The sequence below is a fragment of the Heptranchias perlo genome, chromosome 7 (assembly GCF_035084215.1).
Source record: "Heptranchias perlo isolate sHepPer1 chromosome 7, sHepPer1.hap1, whole genome shotgun sequence".
Lineage (NCBI taxonomy): Eukaryota > Metazoa > Chordata > Chondrichthyes > Hexanchiformes > Hexanchidae > Heptranchias > Heptranchias perlo.
The window spans coordinates 51,711,736-51,738,142 of NC_090331.1; the positions used below are offsets into that span (position 1 = coordinate 51,711,736).

At 38.0% G+C, this 26,407-nt stretch overlaps 2 protein-coding genes and 1 long non-coding RNA gene across 4 annotated transcripts in view; 2 read left to right on the forward strand and 1 right to left on the reverse strand.

Annotated features, from left to right (window-relative positions):
• Window positions 1–13,484, forward strand: part of metap1d (methionyl aminopeptidase type 1D (mitochondrial)) — a 108,150-nt gene extending 94,666 nt beyond the window's left edge. For both annotated transcript variants that reach the window (XM_067987529.1, XM_067987531.1), the window contains 4 exons: window positions 3,204–3,301; window positions 11,343–11,390; window positions 12,944–13,022; window positions 13,181–13,484. In XM_067987529.1, the coding sequence (XP_067843630.1) occupies window positions 3,204–3,301; window positions 11,343–11,390; window positions 12,944–13,022; window positions 13,181–13,265 (310 nt within the window). In that variant the 3' untranslated portion in view covers window positions 13,266–13,484. The remainder of the gene's footprint in view (window positions 1–3,203; window positions 3,302–11,342; window positions 11,391–12,943; window positions 13,023–13,180) is intronic.
• Window positions 1,944–25,626, reverse strand: LOC137323709 (uncharacterized). The gene is made up of 3 exons (XR_010963431.1): window positions 25,577–25,626; window positions 25,252–25,307; window positions 1,944–3,107 (listed from the first exon to the last, which is right to left on the reverse strand). It is a non-coding gene; the product is annotated as an uncharacterized lncRNA (long non-coding RNA).
• dlx1a (distal-less homeobox 1a) lies at window positions 19,800–22,417 on the forward strand. Its single transcript, XM_067986798.1, has 3 exons — window positions 19,800–20,274; window positions 20,589–20,788; window positions 21,528–22,417. The coding sequence occupies exons 1-3, from the start codon at window positions 19,965–19,967 to the stop codon at window positions 21,777–21,779; spliced, it is 762 nt and encodes a 253-aa protein (XP_067842899.1). The 5' UTR covers window positions 19,800–19,964; the 3' UTR covers window positions 21,780–22,417.
• Window positions 25,627–26,407: the final 781 nt, after the last annotated feature.

Genomic DNA, 26,407 nt, shown 5'->3' on the forward strand with positions numbered 1-26,407 from the left:
CAGTTCCATTCACAACCCCTCAAATAATGAAGCAGTCCGAGCCCACATGCAGCAAGATCTGGACAACATCCAGGCTTGGGCTGATAAGTGGCAAGTAATATTCGCGCCAGGCAATGACCATCTCCAACAAGAGAGAGTCTAACTACTTCCTCTTGACATTCAACGGCCTTACCATCGCCGAATCCCCCTCCATCAACATCCTGGGGGTCACGATTGACCAGAAACTTAACTGGACCAGCCATATAAATACTGAGGCTACAAGAGCAGGTCAGAGGCTGGGTATTCTGTGGTGAGTGACTCACCTCCTGACTCCACAAAGCCTTTCCACCATCTACAAGGCACAAGTCAGGAGTGTGATGGAATACTCTCCACTTGCCTGGATGAGTGCAGCTCCAACTACACTCAAGAAGCTTGACACCATCCAGGACAAAGCAGCCCGCTTGATTGGCACCCCATCCACCACCCTAAACATTCACTCCCTTCACCACCAGCGCACTGTGGCTGCAGGGTGTACCATCCACAGGATGCACTGCAGCAACTCGCCAAGGCTTCTTCGACAGCACCTCCCAAACCCGCGACCTCTAACCACCTAGAAGGACAAGAGCAGCAGGTACATGGGAACAACGTTCCCCTCCAAGTCACACACCAGCCCGTTCCTTCATCGTCGCTGGGTCAAAATCCTGGAACTCCCTTCCTAACAGCACTGTGGGAGAACCTTCACCACACGAACTGCAGCGGTTCAAGAAGGCGGCTCACCACCACCTTCTTGAGGGCAATTAGGGATGGGCAATAAATGCCGGCCTCGCCAGCGACACCCAAATCCCATGGACGAATAAAAAAAATAGTGAAATGGGCAGACACATGGCAGATTAAATTTAATGCAGAGAAGTGTGAAGCGATGCATTTTGGTAGGAAGAATGAGGAGAGGCAACATAAACTAAATGGCACAGTTTTAAAGGGGGTGCAGGAACAGAGAGACCTGGGGATGCACATACACAAATCTTTGAAGGTGGCAGGACAAGTTAAGAAGGCTGTTAAAAAAGCACATAAGATCCTGGGCTTTATTAATAGAGGCATAGAGTACAAAAGCAAGGAAGTTGTACTAAACCTTGGTTAGGCCTCAGCTGGAGTATTGTGTCCAATTCTAGGCACCACACTTTAGGAAGAATGTTAAGGCCTTAGAGAGGGTGCAGAAGAGATTTACTAGAATGGTACCAGGGATGAGGGACTTCAGCTATGTAGAGAGAATGGAGAAGCTGGGGTTGTTCTCCTTAGAACATAGAAGGTTAGGAGAAATTTGATTGAGATGTTCAAAATCATGAAGGGTTTTGTTGGAGTAAATAAGGAGAAACTGTTTCCAGTGGCTGAAGGGTCGGTAACCAGAGGACACAGATCTAAGGTGATCAGCAAAAGAGCCAGAGGCAACATGAGGATCTGGAATGCTCTGCCTGAAAGGGTGGTGGAAGCAGATTCAATAGTAACTTTCAAAAGGGAATTGGATATATACTTGATGGGAAAAAATTTACAGGGCTATGGGGAAAGAGCAGGGGAATGGGACTAATTCGATAGTTCTTTCAAAGAGCCGACACAGGCATGATGGGCCGAATGGCCTCTTCCTATGCTGCATCTACTATGGTACCATATGTTCCTATACAGTGTTATATAACGTACTCTAATTCTGCATGTGAACGTACAGAAAATGCCACATATATTGCATATACTGAGATACTATTGACTCCAAGCAAATTTAAAAAAAAAACAATATTCTGGCAAATGTGATTTAAATAAAAACCTACATCTTTCATCTATAATATATCAGATTTTCAAATAGTCCTAACAACCCTAAAAACAGAATCAATATTTGCAGGTGATTTGCAGCCTGGCGCAGTGGAACACTAATTCGTTCTCGTAAATCAACAACAACTTGCATTTATATTACACCTTTAATGTAGTAAAACGTCCCAAGGCACTTCACAGGAGTGATTTTCAAACAAAATTTGACACCAAACCATCTAAGGAGATATTAAGACAGGTGACCAAAAGCTTGGTCAAAGAGGTAGGTTTTAAGGAGCGTCTTAAAGGAGGAGAGAGAGGTAAAGAGGCAGAGAGATTTAGGGAAGGAATTCCAGAGCGTGGGGCCTAGGCCAGCTGAAGGCACAGTCGCCAATGATGGATCAATTAAAATCAGGAATGTGCAAGAGGCAAGAATTGGAGGAGCGCATAGAACTCGGAGGGTGTAAGGCTGGAGGAGGTTACAGAGATAAGGAGGGGCGAGGCCGTGGAGGGATTTGAAAACAAGGATGAGAATTTTAAAATCGAGGCGTTCCCAGACCGGGAGCCAATGTAGGTCAGAGAGCACAGCAGTGATGGGAGAATGGGACTTGGTACGAGTTAGAATACAGGCAGCAATGTTTTGGATGAGCACAAGTTTATGGAGGGTGGAAGATGGGAGGCCGGCCAGGAGAGCATTGGAATAGTCAAGTCTAGAGGTAACAAAGGCATGGATGAGGGTTTCAGCAGCACGAGAGCTGAGGCAGGGGCGGAGACTAGAAATGTTATGGATGTGGAATTGGGGGTTTTAGGAATGGAGCGGATATGGGATGGGAAGCTCATCCCAGGGTCAAATAGGACGCTGAAGTTGCTAATGGTCTGGTTCAGCCTCAGACAGTGGCCTGGGAGAGGGATGAAGTGAGAAATCCTAAGAAAGTAAGTTTCTGAACTCAGCAGGGACACATGACAAGGTACTAATTGCCATTAATGTGTTTCCCCTTAGGGGGAGATGAGAGAAAAAAATCAGAGTCCAGGTCAACAAATGCTGTTCTCATGTGCCTCAGATGTCCCACTTATAATAGCAATTGTAAACTAGAGCACAATCATTTACCATACAGTCATTAAAGATACTACTGAATTCCCTGGTAGATAAGGTAGCAGATCCTAGCTGGTATTCAATTGTTGGTGATTTGTAGAATCTGCTTCAGGTGAATAAAACTGGAATTATTCAAGGTCCAACCCCCTCCAGAGGCAGAAGAAATGAGGTACCAGCAGCACTGATGGAGGCCTGAGAAAATGTTGCCTGTTCAGTCTGGGATACGTGGAATGGAGGGAACCTGGAAAAAAATAACTTACAAAAATCAATTTTTGTTTGCATTCTGTTCCAACTTTCTATGCTAAACTGTCTGTATTTATTGTGTTATTATTTATAGCCAGATAGCAGATTCCAGTGGGCTGCAAGTATGTCCTTATTTCATTGGCCATGGGATAGGCTCATATTTTCATGGACATCCTGAAATTTGGCATCATGGTAAGTTTTTTCACTTTCATTGTTGGGTGGTAATAATAATAATTTACATAAATTCTTGCACGTGTCCTTTAACCAAAGTATTTCTTTTTATTATTTAATCATGTCTTAAAGTACAGAATAGGGAAGAATTAAACAGGATTCCAAATAGCATTTTACGAAGCTTACTTATTCTATCCTACACAGGGTAAGTGTCATGAATATAGTGTTCTGTCTTATTCTACTAGATATGGACTAAGATATAAGTAAAGAACAAATCAACTCAGATCTTTATGTAAAATCCACCCATGATATTGCTCATGGGCAAGGGGACAAGGGTCCAAACTAGTAAGAGAAGTTTCTGGGACTGATGTCAGGAAGTTCTTCCTCACAAGAGTGATCAACACACAGAATGAACTTCCAGGTTGGATACTAGAGGCACAAACCTGGCATAATTTTGGAAGCCATTGGATGCCGTGATAGGGCAGAAGCTTGGGTGCAGGGGAGTGTAGGGTCTTTCTGGATGGATAAACCAAGATGAGCCGAATGGCCTTCCTCATCTGCATCTATCATTTATATCTTTCTCTCCATCTAACTATCTGCTTACCTCCCATTCTCTAAGTCTTTGTGTTTACATCTCTATCTTTCTGTATGCTTTTACTCTTTCTCTTTCCCTCTTTAGCACTTTCTGTCACTGCCACTATAATGCTGAAACACTTTCTCTTTTCTCTGTATCTTGGTCTTTCTGTTTGCCTCTTTCTGTAAGTCTGTCCTTCCATATATCTTGTCTCTATTCTGTATGTATCATATTCTCTATCTGCCTCACACAGCCTGCATGTCTGTCTGTAGCTGTGCACATGTCTTTTTCTGTGTTCTTTATGTATTTTTCTGAATCATTTTGTGTTTTCTTTTCTTTTTGAATTTGTTTTCCCTCTTTTTTTTCCTCAACTCTTATTTTCTGTAAGTTTGCATTTTGCATTTGCGAAGCACTTTTTTTCTTGAGAGGCAGGTTGTTCTGTTGGGAAAAGTCAGCATACATGTAGGCACCAACCAGGGTAAAAATAACAGCACTGAGGGGCACTGAGCTTTGAGATTGAGCATGTATGGACAAAGAAGAGGAATGATGAAAAACATTATGACCGCCATTGCAAGTGCTGCTGAGGGACAAAAAAGCAACACTGAGGAGTAATGCAGGTAGTGCATTCATGAAGACTCAGAATGCATCACAACCCAAGGCTCAACTCAACGATCTTAGCCTCAAAAATGCAACAGAGGCAAGCTTGACAGTCTGAAAAAGGGGAGGTCTTTGTAGGGGAAAATTGATAGAAGTATTGGAATATTAAATGGGTACATTTGTAAGTAAGAATTGCGATTGGTTTTAAGAATGGTTAATTATTAATATACTTACTATGTTTTAAATCTGATTTTTATGTATTGTGGAGTGAATGGGGAAGCAGTATGGCTGCTCAAAAGATTTTCTTTTTCATGAATGTGATTAATTCTTTTTTTCTCAATGGAAACTTTTCTGAGAGATAATCATATAAGTCCTCTTTGCTTGGCTGAAATTTCATACTTATCAGAAAGCAACCAATCAGCATGCTTTGCAGCCTGTGAGTTGGTCAGGCATGTACTAGTTGCAAAACTTTTCATTATATAGACTGTTCAAAACTGCTCACCTTGCATTCTACTCATTAAATACAAATCCTGCTCAAAAGTTAATGGTATTCGCAAGTTTTAATAAATTAAATATTTAAAATGTTGTCACTCTCCACACGAAATCCCAACCTCAAAAAATACTTAGGCAAAGGCAAACTTTGGCCATCACCAAATTTTTAGAAACAAATAACACAAACAGGAATTACACAAAATAACTACAGGAGTAAGTCATAAATACATTAATGGACTACTCTTGTCTTGTTACTTGTCCTCAAATTAATATTGGGCCATCCTTTACTGCTTTGTGAACCAGATAATAATATCAGTCAAATAATCTGAATCACATTTGTTAAATAATGTATAATCAAATGCATTTGCATGAAATTCGGATAGAAGGAATTGTTTAGCAAAGTCTTGATCCTGTGTAAACAAATCTTTACTTGTACATTGTTTGCATGATTGGTGTGGAATGAATTTGCATCCTGCTGACGCAAATTGAAATCTTCTGATACGAATTACAATGTGTTTACACACAGCAAGCCAGCAACTGTAATTCACGGTAGAAGATATTATTGGGAAAGCGATGCATGTGCTGGGGGCAGGTGAAATTTGTTTACTTAATTGTCTTTGTAAAAAGCAAAATGTGCAGTTTTGGCAATTTTAAATGCTTCTGTCACCTCCTGATGAGGACATGCTGAACAGCCCAGCCACTGCAAAACACACTGCATGAGAAATGTGATTCAACAGCACCTGGCATTTTACTCAAACTTCTAATTACTTTGCTCCAGAACAATATTAAATCTGCACCCTGGAGATGGGAGATATGTTGCTGCCTAGTGGCTTACATTGCAGGGAATAATGGTGTATAGATGTAAAAAACCAGAAGCCCTATGTTAACTAAGTTTATTCAGGACTTTGAATACTGTTACAGCCATTCTGATTTTATGAATGAGATAAAAAGAAAAACTGCAGAAAGGTTCTGATGAAGGGTCCGAAAACAAAACGTTAGGCTATCTTTTCTTTTTTTAGATACCTACACACCTGCTATGTATTTCCAAAATTCTGTGTTTTTACTTCCTATTAATTATATGGAAGTCTGGTTAAAAACAAGATGTGTGTTTTTCTTGCCTTATTATTCCATTATATACCTTGTTTTACCTTTAGCAATATGAATTATAATATAATGTCTCCTATGCTAATATCTGTAAAAAGTAATCCAGAGGCTACATATTAACGTAATGATGTTTTGGACAGGAGGAGACCATTAGTCCATCGAGCCTACCCGTCCAAACCTTACTGTGATTCTAGAATAGCCTTATATCCGTTTTACTAACAAGAATTAATTTGTTCCTTTTTTAAAACCTGCTATGGTTTTCTTTTCCACTCCACCGCCCCCATCCCACCGATAACCAATTGCTCAATTTTATCATCATCTTACAAAAAAAATGCCTATATCTTGTATTTTCCTTTGACACTCTTGACTTTAAATGGTGTCCTCAAGCCTTGTAATCTTATCCCAATAGAAGAACTTTCTTAAATCTAAACTCTGTTTACTTGTGAAAATTGTAAAAACCTTTATCAAGTCCCCCCTCATCCTCTTCCTCTCCAGACAGCAAAGGCTCAGGATGGACAATCTTTTCTCATAACTCAGCCCTCTTAGTTCAGGAATCAGCCTCATAGTCTCCTCTGGACTCCTTCTAGTAGTATATCCTTCCTGTAATATGGAGGCCAAGACTATACACAGTACTATAGATATGGCCTCACCAAGGCCAGATATAACTTTAACATTGCCTCCTTTGACTTATAAATCACACCCTCAGCTATACCTCCCAACATTTTATTTGCTTTCTTGACTGCCTGCAAACATTGAATCGACATCTTTAATGACATATCCACCAAAACCCCCAGATTTGTTTCCTGCTCTGTATCTCAAATGATCCAAAGAGCTTGGACATATTAACACATCAGATGTTTCGCTTTTTGATTGCTGTAGAAGTTAATGGTGAAGTCTGTTTTGATTTTAAAATGTTTATGCTGATTTTACCACAAGTGTAGTGCCAAATTCACACTGGTGCCAATTTTGTAGTATAACACTGCTAAATTGCAAATTGGCTTTCATATACCATGTTGTCCAGACCCTCCTTGTCTGGCTGTGAATACATGTTTTGGTAGCTGCAGTATAATGTATGAGGTTGAGTGTTCATAATGTAACTGCTTACAGTAATTTCCAGACTTTTGTGTTTTGGTACAATACATGAGGTATCTATTTTATTAAACTATGTAATATATCACAAGATAGATACAGATTCAGACCAACTTAGCTTCTCCATTCAGACCAAACTTACAGTCCCCATCAGTTATCCCACTGTGTCTTAAATGATTCCAAAGTTCCTGCCTTAATTGTCCTGTCCACATGCATTGGCCACTCTTTGTGAAGAACTTCCAAGCACAAGTCTTAAATTTGCATTTTCCCAGTTTGATCTCCTGTCATGGTTTAACTTCAAGTGGTGTTCCAGATTTAGCTTTTCTGTACCATTCACTATCATGTACTTTTGTGAGATCCCCTTTTAATCACCACCTTTCGAGGCTAAAAAGCCTAAGTTTCTCCAGTCTTTTCTCTTAACTCATACTCTGACACTGGGGATCAGTCTCATGGCTCTTTTCTGCACCACTTCCAGGGCTTGAATGTCTCCATGACCAAAATTGTACTCAAGGTATGCTCAGATAAGAGCATTGTACAGCTTCGGCATGACATTCTCCAACTTGTACTCTACTGATTTGACAATATAGTTCAGCATTCTATTTTCTATGTTAATTACTACTCTGCAGTGACTGGATATGCTAAGTTCGAAATCTACTTAACTCCCCTAGATTTCTTTCATTTTTTTCTTGTAGCTATTTCAACACCATTTATGGAGTAGAGATGTTGGTCATTATTTTCTTCCAATGTGTAATACTTTACGCTTATCTACATTACATTTGATCTGCTAAAGGTCTGTGCACTTACATAATTTATCTAACTCATTTTGTAGATCCTTGGCTGCCCCTTCAGATTTAACTGTTTTCCCTCTTTGTTTTGTATTGTCTGAGAATTTGACCAGTTTGTGTTGAGCTCCTGAATTTTTTTAAATTCATTCATGGCATGTGGGCATCGCTAACAAGGCCAGCATTTATTGCCCTTCTCTAATTGCCCTTGAGAAGATGGTGGTGAAGGTTCTCCCACAGTGCTGTTAGGAATGGAGTTCCAGGATTTTGACCCAGCAACGATGAAGGAACAGCGATTATATTTCCAAGTCGGGATGATGTGTGACTTGGCGGAGAGCGTGCAGGTGGTGTTCTTCCCACGTGCCTGCTGCCCTTGTCCTTCTAGGTGGTAGAGGTCGCGGATTTGGGAGGTGTTGTCGAAGAAGCTTTGGCAAGTTGCTGCAGTGCATCCTGTAGATGGTACACACTGCAGCCACGGCACGCCGGTGGTGAAGGGAGTGAATGTTTAGGGTGGTGGATGGGATGCCAATCAAGCGGGCTGTTTTGTCCTGGATGGTGTCGAGCTTCTTGAGTGTTGTTGGAGCTGCGCTCATCCAGGCAAGTGGATTCACTCCCTTCACCACCGGCGCGCTGTGGCTGCAGTGTGTACCATCTACAGGATGCACTGCAGCAACTCGCCAAGGCTTCTTCAACAGCACCTCCCAGATCCGCGACCACTACCACCTAGAAGGACAAGGGCAGCAGGGACATGGGAACAACACCTGCACGTTCCCCCCCAAGTCACACACACCTGACTTGTGCCTTGTAGATGGTGGAAAGGCTTTGGGGAGTCAGGAGGTGCGTCACTCGCCGCAGAATACCCAGCCTCTCACCTGCTCTTGTAGCCATAGTATTTATGTGGATGGTCCAGTTAAGTTTCAGGTTGTTAATACAAACTAGAAACATCTGTCATTGACATGCTGCATTCAATACTTCTGCCCACCCTGAGATTTTAGAACCCTTCACTCACTCACCTGACGAAGGAGGTAAGCTCCGAAAGCTTATGATTTTCAAATAAAACTGTTGGACTATAACCTGGTGTTGTAAGATTCCTTACATTTGTCCACCCCAGTCCATCACTGGCATTTCCACATCATGGTTACTCCTAGATGAGAGTTTGACAAATGGAGTACAATAATGGGTAGCCTGTGGATGACATTTAGGGCACTTGTACATGAGATCAATGTTTCCATCGGCAGACACATGATTGTTTCCCCTAAGTGTAAACAGCCTGACCTGCGGGAAACCAATAGCATCAGATTAGGTCTTCTGTTGCAGCAAACTAAATGCATTATCAAAAATCGGATCTCAGCAGAGCCTAGTTGGTCTGTGAAGGCCAGCATCTGATATTAATTGTTAAATGGGGACAGCAGCACTTGGAGTTGCTCTCCAAGACAGGAATTTAAAAAAAATAATGTCCAAGCATCTCTGTTGGTGTTCATTGTGCTTCCAGAGAGGGTGGCAGGAGTTTGGAAACTCCTTACTGTAATAGCCATTGATCCCTTAATTCTTTCATTTGTCTTGGATGTTGTGTGCCTTTAACCACTTTTTTTTTCTTTTCTTGCCAATTTGTTGCCCTCTTCTTCTGTCATAAAAGCATTGAACCTTTACTGGGATACAGTTCCATGGGTGCTCTCCATTACCTCACCCAACTGGCCATTATTCATGTTTGTTCTAATTTTGACACGCGATTCTACTATGGAGGCATTGCAGTTTAGCCCTAACTTGTCCTCAAGTGATGCCTGCACACAATCAATTCCAGCATGAGTCACTCAGTAGTTATCAGGAGCAGGAATCCTGGCTGATTTTCCCTCAGAACACAGACCAAAACTTCCTTCCTTAAGCTAGGGGTGTGTGAACACCCCAGTTGTAGTGTCCTTATCATCATCCCAGCTCAGATCATCTAACTCAGCATAAATCAGAAATCAAACCTAGGAACTTTCCACTGTGAATACTTTTTTCAGTGGTTGGGGTTAAATGTTTTGGTACATATCAGGAAATCCTATTACCAGCTCTGCTGTCAACAATGATCTTTTCCTCCTGCATGTACCTGCACATAGATGCCTGGCAGTTTAGCTGATTTGGCTAAGCTAAGAATCAGTACCCTGCAGTATACCACTGTTAACCATTATAATGCATCTGGCACAGCATGAAATAGAGTAAAAATTCTGACTTGAGTGACAGCTAAGAGAATTGTTTCACATTGATTTGTATAGAATCATAGAATCTTACAGCACAGAAGGAGGCCATTCGGCCCATCATGCCTATGCCAGCACTTTGAAAGAGCTATCCAATTAGTTCCACTCCCCCGCTCTTTCCCCATAACCCTGTGACTTTTCATTTTCAAGTACATCTGATTCCCTTTTGAAAGTTACCATTGAATCTGCTTCCATTACCCTTCCAGACGGTGCATTCCAGATCATAACAACTCGCTGCATAAAATAATTTCTCCTCATCTCCACTCTGGTTCTTTTGCCAAAGGTATATCTGCAGCATTAGTGTAAAATTTTAAAATTGGTTTTGGATCTTTTAATAAAATATTTTAAAATATTTCATTGCTTAAATTAGATTTATGTGTCTGGATTTGATGCTCTCACTATGAAAAATGTGCACAATTACTAAAACCAGCCTGTCATCTGTTGGTATGTTTGGACCCACATTTAGAATTAGTTATCCTGGTTACAAAAATAAAATAATTTTAAACATTTGTTAAATATAGAGTTTACCATCTACTTTCTTAGAACAACCATGTTGCATTCCCGATAGGACCATATTTGTGGGAGTGGAACCATTACTTTATGTTTAATGCAAATAAAGTCTCTTTGAATTGCACAAGAAAGCATGAGCCCAAACAAAGGGTGCTATGTGGCTTGTACAAGAAAGTTTTAAAATGCAATTGTTTAAAATTGCAACCAATAGTGTTTCATAAGTAGAAATGAGGGTGGGGGGAAGCAATAGTTTATTTATCCCATTTGAATACAGCGTCCTACATAATCAACTATATTATTAATAAATTTGAATTTTGTGACATATGTCTCTTAATAATGGGATCTGTGTACTTTGTCCTGAGATGCTTTTTATAACAAAAAAGAAATGAACCTTTGAATTGTGGTAATACAATCTAAGCGTAGCAGCTATTTCAGATTTTGAGTGATTAAGTGGTTTTAACTCACAAACAACTGAATACAAATTGACTTGTTTGGATTTTATTGTTTAAGGTTTTGATTCATTACCAAGCAAATGTAGCTAAACCTTTATTTAAATACATTGTAATACATTAAGAACTTTCAGCAGTGTATATCATGTCTAGTTGTTAGGCATGATATACCTCTTAGATAACCAGCATAAGTAATTCAAAAAAATGTTGTTTTTGTCATTTTAACAGCTAATACCAATGACCTGGTGATGGAAGAGGGAATGACGTTTACTATAGGTAAATATTGTCATCACTGTAACTGATAAAACTTTCACTCCCTAAACACAATTCCAAGGACCAGTTAGTCCAGGAATCAGTTTCTGAAAAAGCCAAATTGCATTATTATTTTGTTACTTAAACTCTACAACTCCCATTAGGATTAAATTGCCTTAAGTTGTCTGAGCATTTTTCTACCTTAATATTAAAATAACATAACCTTGATGAAAATTGCTTTAGATTTTACATTTGTTAAAAGGCATTTACTAATAAATGTTGTAAAGTGGTTCAGTTTTGTTTTGCCTATTTTATCAGTGTAATTTTGTGGATTAGAATACTTTTGAATTAATGTTTCTGGTTACCGCACCCAGTAGACTTTAGTTTAATAATCATTTTGTCTCACTTCTTTCATACACCTTATTGAAAAATAACAATGTTTATATGTAAATAGTATTATTTTCATAAGAACATAAACACGTGAAGGATGAGAAACGGCCATTCAATCCATTGAAGCTCTTCCCTTGAATATTGAAGATTAAGGGGTGATCTAATTGAGGTGTTTAAGATGATCAAAGGAGTTGCTAGGGTAGACATAGAGAAACTATTTCCTCTGGTGGGGGAATCCAGAACAAGGGGGCATATCCTTAAAATTAGAGTTAGGCCATTCAGAGGTGATGTCAGAAAGCACTTCTTCACACAAACGGTAGTGGAAATTTTGAACACTCTTTCCCCAAAAAGCAGTTGAGGCTGGGTCTTTTGAAAATTTCAAAACTGAGATTGATAGATTTTTGTCAGACAAGGATATCAAGGGTTACAGAACCAATGCGGGTTGATGGAGTTAAGATACAGATCAGCCATGATCTAATTGAATGGCGGAACAGGCTCGAGGGGCTGAATGGCTTACTCCTGACCCTATGCTCCTATGTTCCTTCCTATATTCCCTGTACCCTATTTTTCCCATCCAAGCATCCAACTGTATTTTGTACACTGATGCCTGGCAATATAGCTTGTTTGGCTGAGCTGAGAACCAGTACACTGCAGTATACCACCATTAGCCATTATAATGAGGTTGACACAGTATGAAATAGAGTCAAAATTTTGATGTAAGGCCAGCTGAGAGAACTACTTCACGTTGATTTCTTTAACCGCCGCATTAGGGTAAAGTTTTAAAATTGGTTCTGAATCTTTTAATAAAATATTTAATGAAAATGAAACAATTCATGTAATATATTTTGAACAGCAATAATATTTTTTTCTCTCAAACCCTGATTAGAAGATTATACCCAAAGCACTCATCAGGCCTAAAATAAAGAAGTTCTTGTTCACACCCATTTTAACTTTATTTTTCACTTTTTTTACCCCTTCCAGTCCTACTTTCCTGGTGTACTATTTTAGCTTCTTCAAATTTACCACTAATTTTATCTTTAAAGTTCTAACTTCCTCTCTAACTACATTTTTATTTTGTTATGCTATGCACAAGTAATCATGAAAGAAAAATACATCTGGCAACGGGGCTCCACTTCCTGTGATAGTAGTATGCCTAACTCTCCTTGTGTGTATTATTTGAATTCTAGAACCAATTTTGATGGAGGGATCCCCAGAATTTAGAATCTTGCAGGATGGGTGGACCGCAGCTTCTGCTGATGAACTTAGGTGCTGATAATTATTTTTTACTTTGTCTTATTTTAGGAATGATGTTTTATCTTACCAATATTTGCTCGCATAAGTCGTCTACTAAAATGTATCTGATGTATTGTTATTTCCGAAAAAGTGTATTTTTATACCTTTTCTTAAATTCTGTTATTTTAAAGATCAGCGCAGTTCGAGCACACTATAGTACTAACATCAGAAGGAGCAGAAATTCTAACCAAATTGCCGGAGGAAGATCAAGGGTAAACAGGATAACCAGGGACTCGTTGCAGACACAGCATTAAAATGACTTTCTACCCAGACCGCACTGTTGTTGAAGTCGCTGATGGACACTGTTCACTGGAGCCAGGTCGAAGTTGACTAAAGAAAAATTGTCGCGTTTGGAATTTGGCACTTTTCCTATTAACATAGAGTTTTTGACAAACCATGTTTACTGCACTGTTTTAATAAATGTTTTGAAAATAACGACCCCAGCAAATGCTGTGTTATGTGTATTTGCTGCCAGAACTGCAGCTGGTTGAGAAAATGTGAATGAAATGATCCATCGAGCTTCCAGTGGCTTTGTGTGTGTATATGTGTTGAGAAGGATGAGATCTAATTTATTTGCTGATGGGTATGAACGGACAGTATGAAACAGTTTAAACTAACAGGTTAGGGCGTTGCATGGCCGCCTATTGCAGTTTGAGTTTGAAACTTATTTTAAAAGGAACGTGCAACTTCAATGTACGTTTAAATGAAGAGCCGCGTTGATTTTGACTTTAAGCAACGTAAGCTGGAGAAGTCGCTGAAATACGACTTCGTTATATTCAATAGGATTGGATGGGATAGATAGGATAAATAGATAGGCTAGGATGGGATAGATACAATAGAATAGGCAAAACAAAAAAGCTGCGTATGACAAGATTAACCGTACTGATATTTACAGATTGAGAAACAAATTATTAACCATTTGGTATGTCAGGATTACATCCACGTGGATTTAACTACTTTGACAGCAAATCACATCATTACTATTTAAAATGTGAATTAGTATAAATTGTGTAGTATCTAAGGAAATAACAATTGATGTACTTTGAATATCTTATGTATGTCATATTTAATAAAAACGATTTAATGTCAGTATTGAATGCCATGGGGCAGACTGGTTGAAAAGTTTGTATCAATATATTGTGGCCGAACGTGAATACATATGATGTGTTGATAATGCCAGAAACATCTTTGTAAGTTGGCGTGGTCTTCAATTGCACAAATTATCTTCACTACCGTTCTGCACGTTTGGAAATCTGTAATTAAGCTGATTACGACTGAATTTGTTTGACTATCTTAATGTCCTATTCAGAATGGTGGATTATCAGTATATATACTATAGAGGACGGGTGGAAAATTCGTTTCATATACTCGATCCAGAGATTTGAAAATTGTACACTAAAATATTGGTTGGAGAGGAACTGCAATGTAATTGGTTATGGATACACAGAAGACTGACAACGTAAAGATATGAGTGGATAAATACATGGTAAAACTATGTTTTTTATATTATCAACATCATGTGTTTCATTTTATAATGAAACAGGTTAGCATGTTCCTCCAGTTATGGTTTATGGTATCCTCAGGGCTCACTTATTCTTCGTGATAGTTGGGTTATTTGTATTGTGTGAAGGACGTTGACACGTTATCGGTGAGTTTATTATACTTGCTAACCCCTTCAGCATCTGAAAGTGGATTTTCTGGGTTTGGGAAATTAATCAAGGTATGATCATGAATCCTTTGTTTCCGTACTGTTCAGTTTTTTTGTAGAAATGCACTAAATGAATTAATTGATTTCGGGAATCGATGATGCCTTAGCCAGGACTGTTAAAACTTCTAGAACATTTATATTTTTTAATCTACGTTTGCTTTGTCTCTAAAATAATGTGAAATCTAGAAAAGATTTAAACACGTATCACTCCATTAATGTATCTAGAGGTGAGGTTTGGTACCTCAACCACTTGTTTCTGTACTGGTCACTCTATCGGACCAAATGCTGGAATATGGGATTAGAGTAGACAGGGCTTGATGGCCGGCGCGGACACGATGGGCCGAAGGGCCTCTATCCGTGCTGTATAACTCTATGACTAAGACCCATGAGCTTCTTGTCTATTTCCGAGATACCCTGTAAATCTTGTCACTGACCTCTATTGCGCCATACAGGTATTTGCCTATTGTAAGCTCAGCCTGTCCTGTCGAAAATATTGAATATAATGAACATTTATGTAATCTATAATGTATCGTATGTTTATTGAACGTTTAATCTGTTGTAGAATCGTTAATCTGTTGTAGAATCATAGTCGGTATACTCTAAATCATACTGTGCGATTTTTCAGCTTTTTTGACAGCCTATTTTCAGTAAGACTGAATTTAAACAAATTAAGTCATCACTTCAAGAGGGAAAAGTTTCATATGAAAGCTGTGCTTAAGTGTTTGTAAAGTTTCTAGTAATAAACTGGGAAGAGTGAATGTCATGGGTGCATATCATCATTGAACTGTAAAAGAAATAGAGAACTGTAACTATTCCCAGCAAGAAAGTAATAACCGATTACGTCGAATTATTTGGTTGGTTTCCCTCGTCACAACTACAGTGTCTTACAGTTTGTTTACACTTTCAGTTTCACGGGTTAAAAAAAATCTTGTTTTTAAAATTTACGCCATTTTTAAAATTCGTGTGTACTCAGCCATAATTTTTATTTATTGGGAAAAAGAAAAAACTGTTCAAATCAAACCATTTTCCATCTTACTAGACCGTTTTTAAATATTAGACCCTTTTTGATGTGGGTGGGGTTGATTAAAGGTTGTAAAAGTATACGTATGCAGAAACGGATTTGTCACTTTAATTGTGCGTGTAATTAAATTATTAATTCTAGTAACGCGCATGCAGATTGTCAATCAGAGTCATACCTTGCGTGTAGATGTTTTCAAATACGCTAAATGCTAAACGACCATACGTACGATCGTGCTTTGTTCTTGTTAATTGTAGTTTTACAAGAAATATATTTATTTCCAAGTTAGACGGGCAATTGTTTTTCCAATACTTGCGATAATGCAAACAAGTAAAAACATTATTTTACAAACGATCCTATATTGAACATACTTTTAATGTGATAAAAGCAGCACTGTGATTAGCAGCCCTCGTTTTACAACTGACTTTTCGAACGATTGCGATCAGACATTAATTGTTCAGTTTTCACACGGAAAAAGAAACACAAAATCATTTAAGTGCGACAACGGTGATTCAATACATTCTTAAATGTATAGGTTTGTTGCACTTTCCATTTTTCTCGGTTTAAAAAACTTGGGAAATAGGTCTTAGTGCTGTTGGGATTCGTGTGGCATCTGGACACAATCACACACACGTCGGAAGAATTAAGTAAGATTGTCACGTTAGCCCCGAGTGGGTTTCAGAGCAGATTAATTCTGCCTGTTTACAAGATCTTTAGATAAAAACGTCTCTGTTCATTTTAAATATTAGAGGAATTGAACCAAATCGACAACTGAACTGTTCGTGGTGTAAATTTCATCTGAAACAGGTGCCGAGTTATTTCTGTTTTTAGCTGGCGATAGATTCAGGGACAGGTTTCTTCAGTCCAGCTCAAGAAATGCATATTTGTACTGAATTCCTTGCTAAGAGATGTGTGCAATCATATTCTACCTATTCTCGAGATTACAACAAAATTGTTGACTTTTTTTGCTGCTACGTCGTTATTGTCCGATGTAATTAGTTGTATCCGTTGTAATTCAATTAAACACTGAATCGTGTATAAAATTATTTTAAAAATAGAGTAAATTGCTATGACATCCTAAATGATATGCACCTTAATATAAGTAGTTTAATGTAACATCGCCGGATCATTTGTATAATCAAATAAATTTGAAAGAAAACTGATTTTTTTCTTGATCAAAGCATGGGGTGTAACTAGACTTTCTCTTAAGATTGAATCTTGGTTCAAAGCTCATCAAAACGTGATAATTTTGCAACTAAAGTATAATTTTGGAATAATTCATAGATGTGTGAAAACTTATTTTTTGGCCTGTAGACTCTTACAGTGGGTGTCTTTTACACGTTTCTCGTCTCTGTAAACAAAACACACACAAACAAGCTTCATTGGCAGCGAGAGATGTTGAACATGCCTACAGTACAAATATTTTTATGAACCTAACACATGAATAAATATGCATATCAATTTGTAGAGCCGCAATTTTAGTGCTTAATTGGCTTGGCCAAGAACAGACTTATTCAAAATACAGAATAGGCCTAAGCAGTTGACTGTAATTAAATATTTCATTTGGGGTCGGGCACTGTTTCTGCAGCTGACATGCAAATTTTCACGGTCAATTCTTCAGTGTTTTATTGCAGTTCTCAGTCGGTGACGTTAGGTGAAGCAATGGGTTGGTACGTGAAAGAGCTTTTCACCTACTGATAATGTTCGGGAAATTTATTGACAGCAGGACAGCAAAAATCTGAATTCATACAATCTTTTGAAACCGTTATACCGTTATAAGGCCATTACTTTAGTGATACTGAGTAGTGGTGAAATTTATCTCCACAACCTGTTTGACATAAAATGCTAAAAAATATTTTCCAGTTATCGGAGGAAAACATGCATTTCCTCCAAATTTTGTATTTAAAAAAGACGAGTTCTAAGTGATTGAATTACATGTAAGATATATTGAAGAATAAAAATGTATCACATAAATGATTGCGAGCATGCATTGTTCCTTCCGTTACAGAAGTCCAAATTAAAAAGGGTTATTTAGGAAAAATGATGGAAGCATTTATATTGTGTATTGTGAATTGTGCTTGCAGCAGTCCTTGGGAAATCGCTCCAAATTTGTTGATTGCAAAAGGACCTGCGTTAACAGTACGGCTTGAGAAGTAAACCCCATTTTATTTTACTGTCACATAGATCGGTTTTATTAAGTTAAAATGTCATGGCATGACCACCGTTAGATTACAAATAAACAGATAATTTCTTCAGCTATTGGCTAAATTCTATGAAAGCACAAAAATAATTTGAATTTCCTGGAGGAAAATCGTATAGAATTTATTATGGAAGAAACATACGCACAACTTCGAAAATGCCCAACGTATGTTTAAAAATCGACATTTATCATTTAAAATATCGGTGTGTTAAAAATCACTTGAGCTTTTAATACTCTTTATTCCAGTTGTACGCATTTGTGTTACATCAGCCATGTTTTACACTTACTGACCGCCAGAGTCTCATCAGGATTCAAATTACACCGTTTATCGCTGTATGTGAAGTATTTAAACCCGAAAATGCATTTTAAGTACCTTTTATTCGCCCTTCAAACAAAACAGTGTAATTAATCTCCCACATTGAAGTATGCTTTTCTAGATATTTTATATCATTCTCGGGTCGTATGTGACATACAAAATCCTCCGTGTATCATCAATATGCTGCATGATTTTTTTAAGTCTGATGCGCGCACACAGGCAACTCCATGCTATGGTTCGGCTCACTTGTTTAACGATGAGAGGATTGAATGTTGCAATTGGTGTTAAATATATGGCTAATTATGCGTATGAAAATTAAGCATCAGAGTTATGCTAATAGGAGCCGCCTTCAGCTGTTTATCAGAGCTCTTGAGACTGGCATTTAATCAAATAAATCAGTAACTACTGCATATGCACGTGTGGTCTTTCACCATATCACTTCTTGATAGATGCAGTTTTGCTCCATCACAAGCGATACCTTTTTAAATACTACAGTAAATACCATTTAAGTGAGTACAGCGTTGAACAGACTGTTTTCAATTCTATACTAGATGTTGCACATATACTTTGTGATTTTATTGTAGTTTGCATGTTTATGTTAGTCCTTATAATTATAGAACTAACACAGTTAGAGTAGTTCGGCCGTTTGCTAGATTTACCACTATTCTCCACATGTTCTCCATTTCTAATTTAGTTTTGCTTAAAAGAAATTCAATGGATTGGTTTCTTCTATAACATTTCAATATAGGTAAATCAAATATTAGACTAGTTGTGACTTCTTTAGGAAGAAAATAGTTGTACCATCTGCATATTTTACATTATGACCAAGCTCTCCATTTCTAATTCAGTACAATCATAATTGTCTGCATTTATATCGCCACTTTCACGTCGAACTTTCTGAAAGCTCTTCGGCAATGAGTTACTTCGTGAAGTGCAGTGATTGTTGTTATGTTGGCGAACATAACGTAGTATGTTGCTAATATGTCAGCAATTTTAATCCACTAAACAACGCATGTGTCCTTTCACTTTTGAAACATTAAACGTAAAATTAACATAAAGTAATATCTGACAGTAGTCATATATCATGTTATTAAAATTATAGCATCGCGTTTTTAGCAGTAAAGATTAGTTTTAAACGATATTTTGGATATTTACAAGACAGGTTAAATGCATTATTGTGTGGCAATAATGCCTTCATTTTAATTAGCAAAAAATGTTCTCAATTGAGGTTGTAAAACTACGACATTGCATTGTTAGCAACAAAACATTATCCTTAAAATCGTCCGATTAAAAATGTTAGCCAGAGCTTTTATTTTAAAATCACTTAACTATTTGCTCCAATTTTGCTACACTCTCTCAGGCCGGGACTTTCACTGAGATTTTTTCCTCGGTCTGGCAGAGCGAGCCTAGGATGTAGCCAATCAGAAGAGCACGTGGTGAAAGTGGACCTATCAGCGTGCAGCATTGATGAATATTCATGAGGTGTCCAGTCAAACCTTTGAGGCGAGTTTGTGTGTATTCACAGCATCATGCCTCGACTTTGTCAACCCAAAAACTCCATTTTCTTATGAATGGAAAGTGAAAAAAATCAGATTCGCTTAAATTGGGATCCTTCTCGGCCGCAGGGAGTAGTAGAAGAAAAAGAAGTGAAGTGATAAGCTGGGAGGCGAACGATGACCATGACTACAATGTCAGAAAACCTCAACAGCCCCGTCTCGGGGAAAGCAGTTTTTATGGAGTTTGGGCCACCAAGTCAACAAATGTCGCCTCCCATGTCTCACGGACATTACTCCATGCACTGTTTACATTCTGCCGGCCACTCTCAACATGACAGCTCCTACAACACTGCTTCATCCTTCTCACGATCTCTGGGCTACCCCTATGTCAACTCAGTGAACAACCATTCCACTAACCCTTACATCAGTTCAGTGCAATCGTACCAAAACAGCTCGAATCTGGCCCATACACGATTAGAGGATACAGGTAAGAACGGCAGAATCAGTCAGTTGCTAAATCTAATTTGCTGTAAAATACGTGAGAGGCAGTATGTTACAGCAATGTTGAACCAACCCAGCGAGGAAATTTGCAGCACAGAAGTTCGCATCATTCTGCCTATGATCTTTGTAATTATTTATTGCGTAATGCTATAAACAATGCATGCAATTATGGGTAATTATACGTAAACCGTCCCTAGTAAAAATAGGCAAACTTTTAACTGCTGTGTTAAATGCGTTATTATGTTGTTGGAGGCAATTATGCTTTGGATTTGCATTGTTATGTCTATATTTTTCCTTTAGGAGCAGAATCAGATAAAGGTACCGTGGTGGAGAGTGGGGAAGTTAGGTTTAATGGGAAAGGGAAAAAGATCCGCAAACCCCGAACCATTTATTCCAGTCTACAGCTGCAAGCTTTGAACAGACGGTTCCAACAAACTCAGTATCTGGCTCTGCCTGAAAGAGCCGAACTTGCTGCCTCTCTGGGGTTGACACAGACACAGGTAACAGATATCAAACTAAAATGCAAAGCTCATCTGTTCGTCCCAGAATTACATCGAATAAATCACAATGCCAAGCAAAACCAGGCATTGGTAACGTGACGTTGAAATGTAAAACCACATAAACCCTGGCAACTTTAATACAGAGTTTACAGCAAGTTTAAAAAAACAGCACAAGTGTGCGTTACCAGGCATAAATCCAAGTATTTGTTTACATCAGAGGAAGGGGAACCATTGCAATAAAATGGAACTCAAATCCATAAAATGGCACAGACATGACGGGGCTATTCACATACACGCACCAACAATCTCTTCATTAAAGAGACCGCAGCATGGATCGTGTGTTTTACACCATAGCAAATTGTTTGGGGGAAAAATCCAACAAGTTACTACAAGAATTGCGTTATATTGCTCAAAATGTTACATTATACTTTTCATCTGTTGTCTGAAGTGTTGTAACCTTCCAGAAGAGCTCATATGTGTGGCTGAAAATTACTGCTTGGTACAATGGATTTTTTTGTAAATATTTTGGAAATATGTAAGATAACGGGACATGGGACAGAGTATGCACAACATGACCAATTAGACACTTTCAAAACATGTTAGTTTTAACATTTGAATGCTTGTATTGAGATATGTTTATATACATTGTTCTTGCAGGAGTGAGAAAGGTGAAACTCATGTCTGTTGTCATTTTTTTAAGAAGTTTTAATACTTTGAAAATGTTTGTTGTATTATACAGGTAAAGATTTGGTTCCAGAACAAGCGCTCTAAGTTTAAAAAGCTGATGAAACAGGGCAATGGTGCTTTAGAGAACAGCGCCCTTGCTAATGGTAGGGGCCTATCCGGATCCTCCCCTCCAGTTCCACCCGTCTGGAACGCCTCAACTGCCGGCAAGAACTCCACAGGGACCCCGGGAAACTACATCCCCAGCTACACATCGTGGTACCCTCCAGCGCACCAGGAATCTATGCAACAGCCACAGCTGATGTAAAATAACCGCCCTCGCCCTGTTTAAGCCAGGACGCTAATCCAAGAAAGCAATTTCTGAAGTGCACCATGCCCTTAGCAGACACGCACAGACGTGATGCGGAGCGAGTTTCCAATGCTGCCAGCTGACAGATCGGGCGAAATCTCTATCAAATCACGTTTAGAACAGACTGTCAGCACGAAGACTCAGAGGCATACTTTCCTGGGACCGTTAGAAAGCCTTTGTTGCAAATTCCTTGTATTCATCCTATTCCAAAATAGGCAGGCTTTGTATCGAGTACAGTCTCCCCATTTAGGATTTTAGGTCTGTAAACGAATGACTGGTTATGCAGCGCAGAATTCACGACAGTGGGAAGTTCTTACTGCACACGGTCACCGTTTTTGTATATATTATTATTTAAATATGTTGCACAGATTAGCGTTTTTTGTTTTGTGTGGAGTGTACATGATGCATTGTGAAATGGGATCTTAATATTTACCTGTGAAATTGAAACGTGATGCTGAAAAACACTGTGTCTAGCGTTCTAAATGTAAAGGTTTAGTTTTATATTGATAATGTTAATTTATTGCTTTGTATCTTTGAACCTTTGTAAATATATTATAAAGTCCATTCAAGATAGTAAAATTATGATTTTAAACAACGACGTTTGCATTATGAAAGCCTCCGTGTGTTCATTCCAAATATATTAATGTAGAACTGTAGGGAATTTGTGCCATAATACATTTAATATCGTCCCACTGATTTCAATAATTGCATTTCTCCACTTTGCATATTACAATAACTAGGCGAAGAGATCAAATATCACCCTCAGTCTGTTAGGAACAACGTTGGCTACTCGGAAAATCGAATGAACTTTCCAGATTTATTTTTTCAGGTGCCAGCAACATTTATTTATACATTTAAAGGAATACCAGCCCAGCGGCTTATCGTAAAGTTACTTTTTGAATTTCACCTCATATGCAATTTCGTTTTATATTAAGAATCTAAGCTATTAGACGTTTGAATAATATTATTTCGCATTGTACCTGACCACACCTACCGCTCATGATTTGGGGTCGGATTATTTTGTCACAGTCAAACGTTAGTTTCAGTGTCACGTCTAACCTGTGCTACTTTAAATTGGATGCAATTATTTTTGCAGCAATTAAAGCACTTATTGCTTTTCATACGTGTCTATCGCTCTTATAAGCTCTTTTATATGGGCACAATAAATCCTCTTTTTCAGCTTTGAATGACAGGAAACCACTACTATGTAACTAAATAATGGGTAAGAGAAGCAGGTGCTGCAGAAAAAAAACCCTGCGGTTTGTTCAGAGGAGTTGAAAGCTGTGTCATTTCTGGAAGGAACAAATTGGAAACTTCAAAGGGACTGTTGTTTGGGGATGATGGGCTAACTGCGCTTTTTCAGCAATCTGTATCAGATTTACTATCAACATCTTGGGAGAACTAGAAAAGATGCCAAATTCACCAACACTGGCTTCCCGAAGGTCACCATTCAGTCAGAAGATGTCTCCATTAAATAATCTCCCAAACCTATTATTTCCAGATATATAACTACCTCTATCTGTATGTATATGTGTGTAGTACATAGGCACACGATATGCGCATATATGTATGTCTGTATACGCATTTGTGCATTGTACAGGTCGCAACAGTCTTTAACCATATACCTTGTGCTCAAGTTCTACTGAAATATGACGAAGTAATGATGCCATATAAAAGTAAACACGTAAATAAAAGTGTACAGATTGTATGAATGGATATATAATCTACAATGTTTTGTTTTTCTATAATAATGAAATAATTCCAAGAAAATTTGATAAAGCATTTTGCTATTGAAATCTAGTACACGTTCCAAATGTGCAGAAATGGCATTAGCTATTACACATGACAATGCTAGATGTTTTAATTTGAATGAATTGATCAGTAAACTTGGCTGAGAATGTTTGTTCCACAAATTAAAACAGATACAGTTAAATCTAGCGTTCAAACAAAACTATTATAACTTTGGAAAGAACAAGATTTGGAGAGTAAAGTCCATAGCATTTTATAGAAAACTTTTCTGAAAATAAGGTTGCAGCTTAGTGAACAACAAATGATTTTATTCTGCCAAGAGCTCCAAATGCGCATACAGCTGCAACGAAGAGGCTCTGCATTATTATTGCACTGTATTCTCTACTTGATTACAAGCCGAGGCCATCAAACGGACTATAATTACAGTAATTTTGGGTTTATTTATTCTAATGTAGTTTCGTATCATTGGGGTAATTATGAGCAATTTTTCGCCCGGGGAATCTTTGCATTAACAAAAGAGGTAGCAGTGAAAGCCAAATTTGAACAGCATTGAGAAAGAAGCACTAAACTAAAATAGGTGTGCTTCCATCTTTGTAATTCAGAACTACGTTTGTCATGAGGTCTGCAAATTGCTTGCAGGTGTATGGAGAAGAATTGTCAATAGGAAACTGTTCAAAATTAGTAAGGCACAATGTTGGAGTAATGAAGATAGAGCAAAGGAAATTACCCAACAAGAGCTGCTTTTTTCTCTTTCTCTTGCTCAAGGATCTTTCACAGGCATGTCAATCTAGTTGCATAAACAGGCAGGTAAACACAGTGTAACAGTGTGTTTAGAAGTATCAGATATGACCGACGGCAACGTATTTACTATTTACACAACTAGAAATCTTGCTTCTATCCCACGTTTTTATATTTTTTCACTCGTGGTTAGAATTTTTAAGATATCCCCATATATTTTCATATTTCTCTCTGCAAAAAACCCATTGTCGACTAACTGAAAATTCCAAAATTTAAATTCTATTTTTAAAAACGGATCGGAATACAATTAATCAGTACAGCCGTGGTAACATACACTATTAAAGCACATTTAAATTCACAAGGGCACATAATGTTAATAATAACTGTTTCTTATTCACAAGAACGGTACGATTTTTAAGCATTATAAATAGAAACATGATTAGATTATAGTTACATAGGGACCATTTTACACTATATACCAACCCAGGGAAGGCAATTGCTCGTATATTTAATAATATATAGCAATTGTGGAAAATAAACATAAATTGCTTTAAGTTATGAGTCAACATGTAAGAAAATGTTTTGTAGATCCGAATCCCTGACATCATTTGCTGTAAAACAGCGGTCGGCATTACTCCAGAATCTTTGATATTTTAATTTATGGATAGAAAATTACATCTGAGGAAAAATAAATAAATTCGCGACTTAAATCGTTTAGCAAACCATTAGCGACATCTGAAAATGTTTTGTGACTTGATAAAATTATTTAATCATAAACCTGTCGCCACACTTAGTTTTCGCACTTAACGCATTCGCTTTCCATGGAAGAATTTATCATTTGAATTAGGCTACCTATTTAGAACTGTACAGTTCACTATAAGGACCGCATTTTTGCATGCTGTTTAAAGCTATTGACTGCAGAATAAATAGTTTATATCCTTACCTTGTTCTTTTCAGACAACCTGGTCGGTTTCTACTAAGTCATGGTATCAGGTTTTGCTATAAAGTTAAGAGAAAAACATCTCCTGTGAGTGAATTTCTGCGAGTAGATCCACTAAGCCTCCGCTAAACGGCTCAATATCAGGACACGGCTGCAGAATATGACTGCATTTCTGCTATAGCCTCTGTCTTTATAGCTGATGAAAAAATTGCAGATTATTAGCATAAATGTTTACTCTTCATTACGCTGATGACATTCTGCTCTCGAGAACTTGGTAATCTTTCGAAATTATGAGCAATTTTTAAAAAATTTAGAGCAGTGCGGTTACCATGCAATTCAAGCTATTCTGCGTAGGCTCCAAACGGATATAATTATCGAGGAGTCAAGATGTTATGCTAAAAACTATGCATTGATATTCCCATTTATTATGTACATACAACTTTGACAATGTTGATGCTTGAAATAGCAGGAAATTGTCTTGCGCAAAAATTACAGTCCATATTAGGACATCTGAAATTGCGAAGAATTATATAGTAATTGCAGGCTTTCAGCTCCGAGAGCCAGAAAGCTCAAACTCGAGAGAGTGTGGATAAAATTACAGTTGTGTTTCAGCGCAAAGTTTAGAGAGGAAATTCTAAAATTTTCCAAATTGGCTATCCAGGATTCCGGAAGTGACTATACCACATGACATAAGATTGTTTGAGGGCGCGCCTGTATCTAACAACTATTTGAACTTCTTGTAATATATCTCTTTCCCAGTCATAAATGGAAACCCACACACAGAACCTATAGATAGGCATGGATGTGTCAGATATCAAAAAGGGGTCGGGCTGTCTGGGAGTGCGGATATCCCTAGTTATACCATCCCAAGGGTAATCTTTTAAGAGTCTCAATGTGACAGCCCCAGGGAAAAATGGAACATCTTGTAATGCAGCAATCACTGACAAAGTACAGCCTTATTCCTGAAAACGATCCCACTTTTAATCCGCTCTGTCGGACTAGAAATTTAGTGGAATTTCAACACAACGAAGTTAATAACCAAATCTTACAAAATATAAACGATTCCTTTGGTTAATATTTTCTAGAACCGAGTTATGTCTTACCATATTAGTACCGATAAGACCAAAGTAATGTACATGACGCCATTTAATCACTTTAC

Coding starts and splice junctions, on each gene's coding strand:
- dlx1a (XM_067986798.1), top strand. CDS start 19,965: ATGACCATGACTACAATGTCAGAAAACCTCAACAGCCCCGTCTCGGGG. Junction 20,275..20,588: donor TACACGATTAGAGGATACAG/GTAAGAACGGCA, acceptor TTTTTCCTTTAG/GAGCAGAATCAGATAAAGGT. Junction 20,789..21,527: donor TGGGGTTGACACAGACACAG/GTAACAGATATC, acceptor TGTATTATACAG/GTAAAGATTTGGTTCCAGAA.